The following is a 12,741-nucleotide window of genomic DNA, read 5'->3' on the forward strand; positions in this document are numbered from 1 at the left end:
GCCAACTTGTAAGGTGAGGGTCAAATCTGTCTGATTGAAACAAATGGTATTGCGGTCTGGAGAATTTTAGGCCCAGCCAATGGTCCTCATGTTGATTCCCCACAAATAACCTCTTTGTCGTGGCTGCCATGCGTATGGGACAGTTATCTTGAATGATAATCACTTCCTCCTCCTCAGAGACAACCTGAGGTTAAAAGGGAATCAAATTTTCCACTAAAATGCGGACATAATCTTGGGAGTTCATCTGCTTTGGAGTTTTTACTGGAGGTCCAGTTTCTGCTGCCATCATTGCCCCCAAAAACTTAAGCTATTGTGTCCGGGTTTTTTTAATGCAAAATAGGTTGTGGCTGGAACCTAAAAAATTACTACTCAGATAAATAAGTACACAAAATAATTCCAATGCAAAAATGAAATTGTAGTAGATACCGTATAAGCGTGTGTAAGAGGCGCACCCCTATTTTGAGCATCGAAGCTATGAAGAAAAAAATTTTGCGGCATTTTTTTATACTATCGCACGGTGCCGCGGACGTACGCCTGGAATTTCGACAGTTATCGACCTTTCCTCATTCAATACTAGTTGAAGGAGGAAATTTTGATAACTGCGGCGGTAATAGCGGCATAAGAGGGAGAAGAAAGAGTTCCGATCCTCTGTTCGCATACGCCGTTGCTCTACGATGCTTGTCCTATTCACAAACAATTTTGTAAAAATGCTCTCGCAGGAGTATTGCAATAGAATTGCAGCTGTGGAAAATTTTAGGCAAAACACGACAGGCACATAGCATGAACCTTCCCAAGAGCTTGGACAACAATCTCAGCACCGGGGTTATCTCAGCGCCGTGGGATAATAACCACGTCGTAGATTTAACGGAACCACACTCGGCCCTCCATCAGCCAATGCCTCCGCCGTTTTTTTTCCTTTCCGAGACCCCACAGGAAAATAGGAAAACATCAAGTTACAGGGGAACAATGGAAACGAGTGTCATCCCTACCCCGTCTCACCAACTGATCTTGATCGATCTCCCAGTTTCTGGAGGCCAAATGCTACACAACAGCACAATTTCGGCAGAAACAAGCGTAGCATAAGCGCATTCAAGCAAGGCGAGACGGACTGGAAACTTCAGGCAACGCAAACTGCGTATATCATATTGCTGCGCCTTCGCCCCTTCGCTTTCAAGGCAACGACGTCACATGCAAGATCGAACGTGTTCTTCCCTTGCTCCTTCGCTCATAGCCTCGTAGCTTGAAATACGGAGGGGAGGGAGTGCACTCCTTCCCCTCGACCTCTCCTTCCCCTCGACCTCTCCTTCAGCGCTCTTCACTTATAAGCATTTCCGATTTCTTCTGTCCACCATTTAGTCCAGCAATGAACACACTCGTTCGAATTTTTTAAAGCGCTGGTTTTAACACCAATATAATTTTCAGTTGCAATAATCCTCATATTAGCGTCTGAAGATGATTTTTGGAAAATCAGGTCCTCAGCGTAATGGAAATTACTCGGCAAGAGAGATATTGACTACAGTAAACTCTTGATTTTACGAAGTCAGTGGGACCGGAAAATTGGCACTTCGTAAAATCGAGTTTCGTAAATTCAAACCTTTTTCATAAGTCACGAAAAAAATGTTCGCTTTTGTTTCTTCCGCCGTTTTTTGTCTTTAGTGGTCTTATTTAAATGTTTTCGGTGGTTATTCTCGGTATAATTCATAGAAAAGGCTTTTTGCTATCGATTTATGATGTGAAAAATCGTTAAATAATTATACCACCATTAAATTCCCATTTCTTGTTCATAACTTCAACATCAACGATCGCTAAAGAAATTCCCGACCAGTTTAGAAAACGTAATCAAATAATGAATTGCAATGTTTATTATAAGAATTAACAGTAACAAATTTGTGGTTAGGAGCCAATAGCTACTATTAAGTATGCAGAAGATAGATATTTGTTTCTGACACCCACGGAATTTTAGCGGCAGCCGGCCTAACCGCCAATTATGTCGCCCTCAATCGCTCAGTGACGAGAAAAAAAGAAAAACAAGGGTCTTAGCCCGTTTCCAAAATAACCTTCGTAAGTTAATATTTCGAGTTACTTCGTATTTTCAGCAGAATGTGCTCTATTTTCACTGAGATTCAATTACGATCATAAATAACGTAGGATGTGATTATCTTCTGGCGAATATTTGAAGTAAATTCTGTTTGAGTTCTCCGTCCGACTACTGTGTTCCATCATCTTCGCAGACGTTGACATAAAAGACTTAATTCTTCATCAGGACTATATTCTTCATACCGGGTGTGAGGTGACCTGTTCATATAGTATGTTTCTCTCCTTTTATGCCGACAGGAGCAAGGTTCCAACCGGAAAACGACAGGAGAAACATCTTACAGTATCGGAGAAATATAGATAGAAACGTTATTATCCACATTGATTGTTTTCCTACAAGAGACGTTTTATCATTTCTCAACGTGGTTAAGTATTGGTTCGCTAGCGTGAATTCCCAAAAAATGACACGCAAAAACCTGTACCGTCACCTCATTTAGTTTTCGTGTTCCTTTCTCCGCCGTATTGAAAGTTAGGCAAAGGATCATTGACATAGAGAAAAGATTTTCTTAGTTTTAGCACTAAAAAATAGTCGCGCCATAATCGAAAATAAATATAGTGTGGAAAGAGCAAAGAAATTAATTTCAATTGAAAAGTCAGCTGAGAAGAAGAGAGACAATTATAAGCGCGGCACCATTTTCCCGATAGTGGAAGATACTTCTTCCGCCTCTCTCCGGTTAATAACTTCCCCCCGTTGCAGGTAAAGATGAACCATGCCCTTCTCCACAATCGGGGAACGTTCCCAGTGGGTGGGGTGAATAAGAGTGGGATGGGGATTGCCTGAGGGAAGAAGTGTGGTCAGCACAAGGACTGGTGGAGGGGGCAGGACAAAGAAGGGTGGGGAAATGGCCTTCAGCTCTGCCTCAGTCTACTTTTGGGGGCCGTATTTTTTTGCGACGCACACAAGCTCAGTCTCCTTAGGGAGGGAGTGAATGGGAAATGCTGGGGAAGGAGGGGTTTGGGATGCGTAAGGTGGGTGTCAGCAAGATCAGCCAAAGGCGGCAGGAGGGAAGGGACGGCTTTGGAAATACAGAACCCCAGCATGGGAGAACGGGGAAGCGCGTGAGAAGAAAGTTCATGGTTAGACTTGGAAGTGCGTTTTCATTACGAGAAGCCTGAAATATAAATTGGAGGGAAATAGAGCCCAGTACTTAAGATATTTAAGTTGTTCATTCACAAAGGCCGATATATACACGAAAAGATATTATGGCGCGGATTGCATGTATCAACGTCCATTTCGGGATGTTATTAATTTCTGTTCCCATTTATAAAAGTATCAAATAGATTTGAAGGAATGATAATCATGAATAAAAATATCTAAATCGATATCCAAACGCACATGAGCAAAATAGATGAATGTATACATACCGATCCATCGCAAGTAATACCGCTCAAGCTTCTTCCGGTATAGGACTTTAAAATCCTGGATAATGCCTTGGTCCAAGGGCTGGGACTTGCTAGTCGAGTTCGGGGGTAAAAAGAGGACTCGAACATTAGCTAATTTTAGATCTTCCACGTATTTATGAACGGTGGCATTATCCATTATTAAAACAATTTTGCTGTTCTCTCCAGCAATTTTTCTCTGTAGACGTATAACCGTTTGCTGGAAAATTTCTCGGGTCATTCAGCTGTTTTTATTTGCATGGTAAAAAACGGGGAGGGCTTCCAATTTTACATGTTTTAAGCACCGTGGCCTTTCAAATTTCCCAATGACAACGGGTTTATTTTGTCCGTGCCTGTTTGGTTGACGCACAGCCCCCCAGTAACACGCACTTTACTCTTTTTCCCCCATGGCACCTTTGCCCTTTGAAACCCAGGGTTGCGTCAGGTAATGCATTAAAAAATAGCCCAGTTTCAGGGGCCAGCGAGGGTGAGCTCGTCGAGGAAAGGGTCCCGGATTAGGGACCCTTCGAAGTGCTTCGGCGAAAAGTAGTCAAGTAGTCTTCGAAGTACGTTCACAGCAGTGCAAAGGGTTAATTAGGGGTGTACGAAATACTCCGCGCGACCTTCCTGACATGTTAAACTACGAATTATTGTCGATGCTATGTTTACGAACAGGCACGTAAATAGGGGCATAATGTCAGCCGCGATATTTTAACTGAACTCCTACTCCCCCTAAATTCCCACTGAGGTTTTTGGCGACCCATTTCTCTCCAAAGTTGCATTATCATTTACGATTTCGCACTTTTGATGGACCACAGTTGGAAGCGCTGATTTTTTAGCTACTTACGCCGGCGTAACTAGTTTTGTTGACAAATTTTTCGCCGTAGTTCGTATAAACGAATGCCATTTGCTCCTAGGGACCGAGCCGAGGTTCGTAAATTCAAAAAATTTCGTATAATCGAATAGCGCCATGTATTTAGCATAGGCTTTTCACCGGGACCGCAATATCACTTCGTATAATCGAAAACTTCGTAAAATCCTGCTTCGTAAAATCAAGAGTTTACTGTATTAACCAGGTATGTCCTTCAAAACTACGTGTTTCTCCACGGTTGATATGCGATTACTATATGCAGTATAAATCTGACTGCATGCAGCTGACTCATGCTGAAAACCAAGGCCACTCAGTTCCCCTTGGACCTGCGACCGGTGAAGGGGAGGGGGGAATATAAGAAGTTTGTGTAAGAGGCGCACCCCCATTTTTGGCTGCAATTTCTGGGAAATAAGGTGTGCCTCTTACACGCACTTATACGGTATTATACCTTGAGTTTTGTGAGTGCCAAAGTTGAATTCTTCCCCCATGATTGTTGCTTCTTGATAAATGGTACCTGAATTGGGAGTCAAGGTCGTTCATCAAATCAAATTTTCTTCATGATTCGAGGGCTTCATAAATTTTATCCTTATGCAGTGGAATTAATTTCTCACTTTCATCTTCGTCGCCACTGAGGTCGTGACTGGTCTCAGCCTCTGGTTCCTCCGACGCAGGTAGAAGAGCCTGAAGCTTGATGATCCTCATCTCTTTCAATATGGTAACTGAATGTTACGAGCTGTGATCCAGCAACTAGTTCTAAGTATTTTTGATAATCGTCTGCCTAGCCTCTTATTTCCTCCAAAATTTCATCTGCAGCTGCTTTCTGATGATAAAATGTAACATATCAGCCATAGGCCTGATATGCACGTGTAGGATTAAAAATGCTATGAGGGTAGCTGCATCGAACCTTCCTCAGCCCAAGGGAACCCAGCCAATTTTCAGAAATTTAAGATTGTTGTGGGGGAAATCTCTTTTCAGGACTTTGCTATGGTGCGGATGGCATGCAATAGCATCCATTTAGGGATATTTTTCCTTGGCTTCATGTCTGTTTCCATTTCTAAATGCAGCAAATACAGTGCAACCTCGATAAAACGAGACCCCACGGTGCTCAAATAAACACTCGCAATAGTGAATTGTCGCTTTACCGGAGGTGGAGCAAATAATAGCCAATATACCTATTGCAAACAGTTACACAGAAACAGGAGTGGTGACAGAGAAATTTCTATCCGATAAACGTAAGCATAAATCCAGACGAAAGGCGATGTTTTTTGCATCACTAAATTTCCTTACTTAAACAACAACTAACCATTCCAACAATTTGTAAGTGCCGTACTGAATAAAAATCATGCAAAGCATTGCTTTGTCAATCACTATGCCAACGCACAACCTACGAAGCCATTTTTCTACCTTGTATTTGTTTTCTACTTATTTATTTTATTTTTGTCCTTAATTAGTGCATTTATGTGATGATTCTATTATTTTGGTATTTTCCACTGAAAATTCTAAAAATAACTGATAAAACTGTATCGTGGCTATTTAGTACCTCAAATGCTTCTATTGGCGTATGTTTATTGTTCCTTTACATTAAGCAGCAGTTAAGTGAAATAACTTAATGCATTTGTTTCTGCAGACGAAAACGGTGGAAGGTTGTACAACGATCCTGCCTTGGAGGACTATTTCTATCATTTAGTGTAATATCTTCATTATCTACGGTAAAAAGTTTGCTAATCATGCAAAATGATTTGATCAAAATTGCCATGGTTAAAAAAAATGTCCATTTTGAGTGTTATGCTCGTGACGTATTTGAAATAATACACTGAGTTTACCACAGCACTGCAATAAAAACGATTTGAAGAAAAATTGGTAATATTTGGAAAGATATCAACGTGATATTAATTCACGAAAAAATATAACGCAGATATTATGCTGATATGTCACTTAAGTAAAACAAAAGCAAGATGCAAGAAATAGTGACGAATATAACTCATATGGGTAATATTTGCGGCAAAGAAATGGAAAGGCTTACGCATCTGATGGACCGGAAGGCCAAAAAACCTCACGAGTATGAATTTATTGATTAAACATTCTCAATAATGACTGGGAAACATGAAAAAGGAATGCAGAATTTCTTTAATTAAATAAACTAAAAGTGCAGCATCAGCTCTTCACATATGCCCTCTGTGGCGGTGCTGTATGCCTACGACATGGTGCCAAACGAGAGTCAGTTGTTCTCTGAGTTCTTCCGCTGGCCACGAGGAATGCTCGGCCGCCCGGATGACGGAAGAGAGTGCCAGTACGACTCCGACCACTGATGCGAATAGTTCACCCTTGTGAATAGTATATTGTGATCGTGACTATTAATTGTATCCGCTACAGAGAATAAATACGTCCATCTGGACAATTCATGCTGACAAGGAGACATCGCCAAAGTGATGTTTGAGATCTGCATGCGGATGTTATTTTCTGAAACTATATAGGTAAGGTAGAAAAAGTTTCATGGCTTTCTTCCACATAGGCCCAGGTTCGAGAGATATTTTCATGTAAAGATTTTGCGCATCATGACATCCGTTGAGTAATCTCTTAATGATGGCCGTGGCAGCGCGGTCTAGGGCGTTAGTCCCCTAACCTGTTGTGGGTGTCCCGGGTTTGAGTCCCAGTGTCGGCAATATTTTTTCTCTCTTCTAATTTTTGAAATAGTAACTGTTTTTAACATTTTATCCCCATTCGTTTTATTTAGTTACTTCGCGATTTTTTTTTCATATCAATTCATAGATTTTAAACGGAACTCCGAATGATGTCTTACCACGCAAATTATAGGACGTATATAATTAATAATACGTGAATTTCCGTGTAGTGTGCTCATCATGTGCACCAATGCACACCTCTGCCTCGCATCAGTTAACCGATTGTACGTCTATTCATGGATCGTTCCCCGGTTTTTGACGCGTGTGCCTCCACTTTCAATGTCGTTCTTCCATTTCTGAAGCACCAGTATTTTTCGGCTTCAATGTTTTTTATTCATAATATCCTTTCCACTTGGCTTTCCCTCTATTAGATTTTCTCCACAGCCAACCCACTCTCGTCCCAACAAATCTTAATCGTTACTACAAAATATCCTTCCATTCACCATGTCTCCCATATGACCTGCCTTCTAGCGTCCCTCAAAGACTTCCGTCCCAACAACCCTCCCTCCACAGCTGACCCTCGATAATCCCTGAATGAGGCGCCGAGGCCCAATTGTGTGAAAACGAGTGCGAGAGCTAAACAAAGAAGACCTCAAGAACGGCTTGAGTAGGCTGCTGCAAAGCAGGGTCATTGTACGAGAGTTAGGAGGGGAAACTGGCTAGGGTCAGTAACTGAATGTGAGGATAGGCACTGGTGTTTATTTGTTGAGATGAAAGACTTGAGATTACAAATATACGAAGAGGCAGTGGGAGCAATTGCTAGGGCGAGGATGAACAAATTCCTCGGAAATTTGCGTGTAAGTTATTATATATGTCCTCAAATCGCGTGGTAAGGCTCAACTCGGAGTTTCATTTAAAATCTATGAATTGATATGAAAATTAAAAAATCTCAAAGTAACTAAAGAAAAGGAATGGAGATAAAATGCAACGGTTATTTCAAAAATTATAAGAGAGAAAATTATATTGTCGACACTGGAACTCGAACCCGTGACACCCACTACAGGTTACAAGATTAGCACCCTAGACCTCGCCGCCACAGCCGTATTCAAGATTTAGCGATTACTCAACAGATGTCATACTGCGCGAAATCTTTACATGTGAATATCTCTCGAACCCGGGCCTATGTGGAAGAAAGCCGTGATATTTTTTCTACCTTACCTATATAGTTTCAGAAAATAACATCCGCATCCAGATCCTGAACATCACTTTGGCGATGTCTCCTTGTGAGTATCATTGTGTCGTACATCCTACACCATTGCTAAAGCGCACTACCTACCTCAGAAGCATCATTGCAAGGAATACATCGTACTGCAGTGGTTTTGTCGGGGAGTAGGCTGTAAAAGATTTCCATTTCGTCTATGTTATGTCATGCGGGGGATACTTCTTAAGATGCTTAGGATTGGAGTGTTTTCTTCCACGACTTCAGGTTTACACCGCAGGCATCGCAAGTAAGGTGAGGTGGGGTAAGTGCGACTGCGGGGTACGTGCGACCCCCCTTCAGGAAAATCGTATTTCTGTTCTCGAAGCAGGTGGCGGTCGTGCAACATATTCTACATATAGTAATGAAACCAGAGCCAACGACTTTGTAATACTTATCCCTTAATTTCTCGTTCCACATGCTTAGGAAATATACCCATCCGTTCATCTCGTAGTCTTAGTTGGTTGTGAGGAGAGGCTATACTGCAGTTCCCTCTGAATCAACGCATCGGAGGTGTTAGGTAAGAACTATATCTTGTTTTCTCTTCTTCATGGATTGGTTTTCCTTGCTTTACTTTAACTTTAGGAACTTGGGTCATTATATTTAGTTTAGATGGGGGGTCGCACTTTCCCCGTCGTAACCATCCATTCCTACCTTCCGGGGCAAATGCGACCCCGTTGCCTGGGGTAAGTGCGACCCCCTGTCGCACTTACCCCAGGCTAGGAGGTTGAAGTATGGATTGAATTTTTAGTTTCTGACTAACAGTTCTTGCGTTAAACTTTTAGTTTCTGTCTGGCAGTTCTTGCGTTAAACTTTCTTAAATAAATGTTGCAAAACACCGAAGTTTATAAAACTAGGTCTTTTAATTAGAGTCCTCTCATAAACTTTTATTTTGAAGGTTTATCTGATAAAGATAGCTTACTTCAGTTTGTTGATTGATTATGATAGGGCATTGGATATCATGTCTTCTGACGAGGAGGATGTAGACGACATGGTATTAATGCCTGAAACAAGATGGCATGAGTCGAAAAAGCTTAACAAATTCTATGACTAACATTCAAAGTGGAGATTGGATTCTGGCTAGATTCAGGAGCTAAAAGTCAGTTGCTCACTATGAAGGGAAAATTCTAGAGATTAATGAATAAGGTGATGCCGTGGTTTTCTTTTTGAGGACATTTTTTGGAACTGAAGTAAGTTTCACCTGTCTATGGAATGAGGATTCCAGCGAAATACCTAGGGAATATCTTTTCTTCTTCTTCATCCTAGCGTTTGTCCCGCGCTATTGCTGGGTCCGCTGTTCTGCAAAGTCTTCTCCACTTGGCTCGATCCAGGGCGTCTACTGGCGTGGCGTTGATGGTCTTCATGTCCGCCTTAATTTTGTCGAGCCAGCACATCTTTGGTCGTCCTCGTGGTCGGCGTCCTTCAGTACTCAGCCGCATTGCTGTTTTGGCCACGGAGTTCTCATCACTACGCACCACATGCCCATACCACCACAGTCGAGCCTCCCGCATCTTGTCTGTGAGAAAGGAGAAAGTTTTCTGGGTGGAAATGGGTTAATATTTTTGGCTCTTAGAAAAACTGATAAAAATCGTTTTTAAGCTCAAATAAGAGACATCATCTGGAATGTCAAAGGAAGAGAAGATATGGTTACAGAGGGATTATACCAAATAAAATTCAGTACATGCGATGAAATGTATACTTAGAGTGAACACACAATAAAACAGAGTCAAGGAGCATGGTGCAGCGATTTGAACTGGCCACGCCGATAAATCAGTGGTCGCCGAGCATGCTGCACAAGGCTACACCATTGATATAGACAGCCCGGAAATTCTCGCCTAGGAAAAACAATTCAAAACGAGAATCTTTTGGGAGGCCATTGAAATTAAAAAGGACAGAAACAACTTCAATAGTGACAACAGGCAGAAGAATAGCAAAACAGGGCTTCCAGTCATTTCTAGAAAGATAGATGTCCCAGAAATTCTCAGCCAGCACCCACCACGTATAAATTGTTGCTCAGTGGAGGTGACGCGGTCATTAGTGCTGCTGAGGTCTCTGACATAGGGTAGGAAATGTTGGCCATTTTAAAGTCTTGATGTGGGTTACCCCAAAAGCAATTAATATTGGCAATCACTATAGGCATTAATATTCACAATATAAGAAATTGGGTTTGTACATGCAAGGTTATTATCAAATAATGAGAATACTGGGAAGAAATGAAGGCCAAACTAAATGCAAGCCATAGAAAGGAAGGAGAAAAGCATTCTTTCAATTACCATAGTAAGTGCAGTGCTACATTCAAAGAACTGTAACTGTTCCCATCCCTGAATCACCTCGGAAAGAGAATATTTCAGTTTGGCAGTCTTTTTCCTTTATCCTCCTCTCGTGATCCCTACTGCCAGATGTAGTTTAGTGCATGTTGGAAAGCTGATTTGGTGCATATGCAACTGACTGGAACCTTCAGAACTTCTATACAGTCATTCATTTTTAGGCTTTGGAGCACCAACATTTTTTCTGTGTTGTACACATGGAAATTGTATCTCATTATTGCCTATGCTATTTTATTGCATAAAAAGCCTGGATTTTCATGTGCCCACTAGGTGATGGTCAAGAACTTCAGTTCAATATTTGTTCCAGGAATTTAATCTGCTCCAGAAGTGCAGATCTGGTGTTAATTGGGAACTGGTTGGGCATTTTGCGACTCTGTCAGAGAGTATGTAAATTGAAGTGCTTTTGCATGCCCCACTTATATTTTCTGGAACTTAGGTTATGTTATTAAGTGAAGGGTTTTACTCACATACTCTTGTTATGGTATATAATGGTTATTTTTTTGTGATTGACCAATTTCTGCAGCTGATAACTGTTTTCCCTTTCAGGGATTTTGATGATAGTGATGACAGCATCGTGGGTATCTCCAAAAGAAAACTGAATGCTGTGCTTACAAAGGTGCCCAAAAAGGGTGACTTTGATTTGAGGAGTGTTCTGGACTCTGTTTATTTCTTCAGTTGAGTTAGCCCACAGTAGTTGTAGGAACTAATCAGTGTTTTTACCTGTGCCTGAGTGCAATTGTTTGAATAGTTTGCGGACTATCCAGGTGAGAGGCCAACTTCTGGGAGCAATGAAGTTGACACAAGTTGACCATGTACTTCACGTTGAAGTTGGAACCGAAGTTGGATCCACATTTGTCGGAGAGTCATTAGAAAGGACTCTGCTGAGTGGTGTGCCTTGTAAGCATTTGTTGGAAAAATGATAAGCTATCTATCTATAAGCTATAAGGTAAGATATTGCCTGTCTCTGGTTCATAATAGTTTTTGAGCATTGGTTTAGTGGCTCTAGTCGACACATGTCGTTGGGAAATTAATACTAAATTTTGAGATATTTGACTTGAAAAAAACTATTATGTGGTATTTTATTCAATCTTTAAACCTCTCATCCAGGATATTGTATCCTGACTTGTATGCCAGTCAGTTTTTTTGAAAATGGCTGTGTAATCATGGCTTTGGTGTTTTAAGTATTATTTCCGTGAGGCCATACGCCATACACTGTGAATGATCATGCGAATGAAATCATTTGCCTTGTATAGTGGAAAAATTTGCAAATTAACCGTCATGCGCATGATCATTCAGTGAAAATTAGAACATGTTCTATTTTGCTCGCATGATCCATTCAGCATGATCATTCACCATGTATAACGGCCTTTAGAGTCAGGAAAATTGTGTTATCCTTACAAGGCAGCTCTCAAAGTGTGCCATCAAATAATGGTGGGCTATGATGAGGTGGGCTTCTTTAAGATGGGAAAGTGGATGCCTTGTTTTATTCCTTGTGTCATCACTGATTATTAGATCTGTGTGAATTTTGGAATTCCTTGATAATTTAATCTTAGCATTGATCTAAACATGTACAAGAATTCATTTGTTGAACCTCTGGTCATTTAAATTTTTTTGACTGTACTTGTATAACTGAGGAATGATAAGTAGGTCATAGGTGATTTTTAGAGTCGGTTTTCATTTTTGTTTTCACTGTATGAAATTGGTATGTATCAAAAGGAATTTTTAAGTCATAAAAATTGAGGATGTAGTATCTATTCTGAATTTTTGAAGGTCATGCCTGTGAAGACCTGTGGATGCTCAAGTTGAATGGGGTCCTTGAAATTAAAGGCGACCATTCTCAAAGAATTGAAATGCTATTGGTGCTGCTGCGGTTGTAAAAGGCTAAAATTCTGTTGCGATAAAGAAGTAACTCTTTAGCACATCATAAGAGGGCCAAAATTGAATGAAATGTAAATGGCCATATTTTAATGGAATTAAATAGAGCAATGCATAATTGAAGGTTACCAATTTTCTACGAAGGAGTCTTTTCACCCTTTTTTCCACATTTGTTTACTTAAGCTGACAACAGCGTTCCAATTGTTCCAGTTGACATTTTCACCGAATTTAAGATGTAAGCTGGAGAGAGCAATTGAGAGGGAAACTGTTGTTAGTCAACATGGTGTATTCCAAATGCATTGAGAGATTTCTGTA

General features: G+C 40.9%; 1 protein-coding gene across 4 annotated transcripts in view; it reads left to right on the plus strand.

Moving 5' to 3' along the window:
- LOC124171687 (DNA-directed RNA polymerase, mitochondrial-like) overlaps positions 1-11,795 on the plus strand; it is a 343,150-nt gene extending 331,355 nt beyond the window's left edge. For 2 of the 4 annotated variants that reach the window (XM_046550928.1, XM_046550930.1), the window contains one exon: positions 11,098-11,795. In XM_046550928.1, coding sequence (XP_046406884.1) covers positions 11,098-11,230 — 133 coding nt within the window. In that variant the 3' untranslated portion in view covers positions 11,231-11,795. The remainder of the gene's footprint in view (positions 1-11,097) is intronic. The other 2 variants (XM_046550929.1, XM_046550931.1) reach the window with 1 other exon arrangement.
- Positions 11,796-12,741: the final 946 nt, after the last annotated feature.

The sequence above is a fragment of the Ischnura elegans genome, chromosome X (assembly GCF_921293095.1).
Source record: "Ischnura elegans chromosome X, ioIscEleg1.1, whole genome shotgun sequence".
NCBI lineage: Eukaryota > Metazoa > Arthropoda > Insecta > Odonata > Coenagrionidae > Ischnura > Ischnura elegans.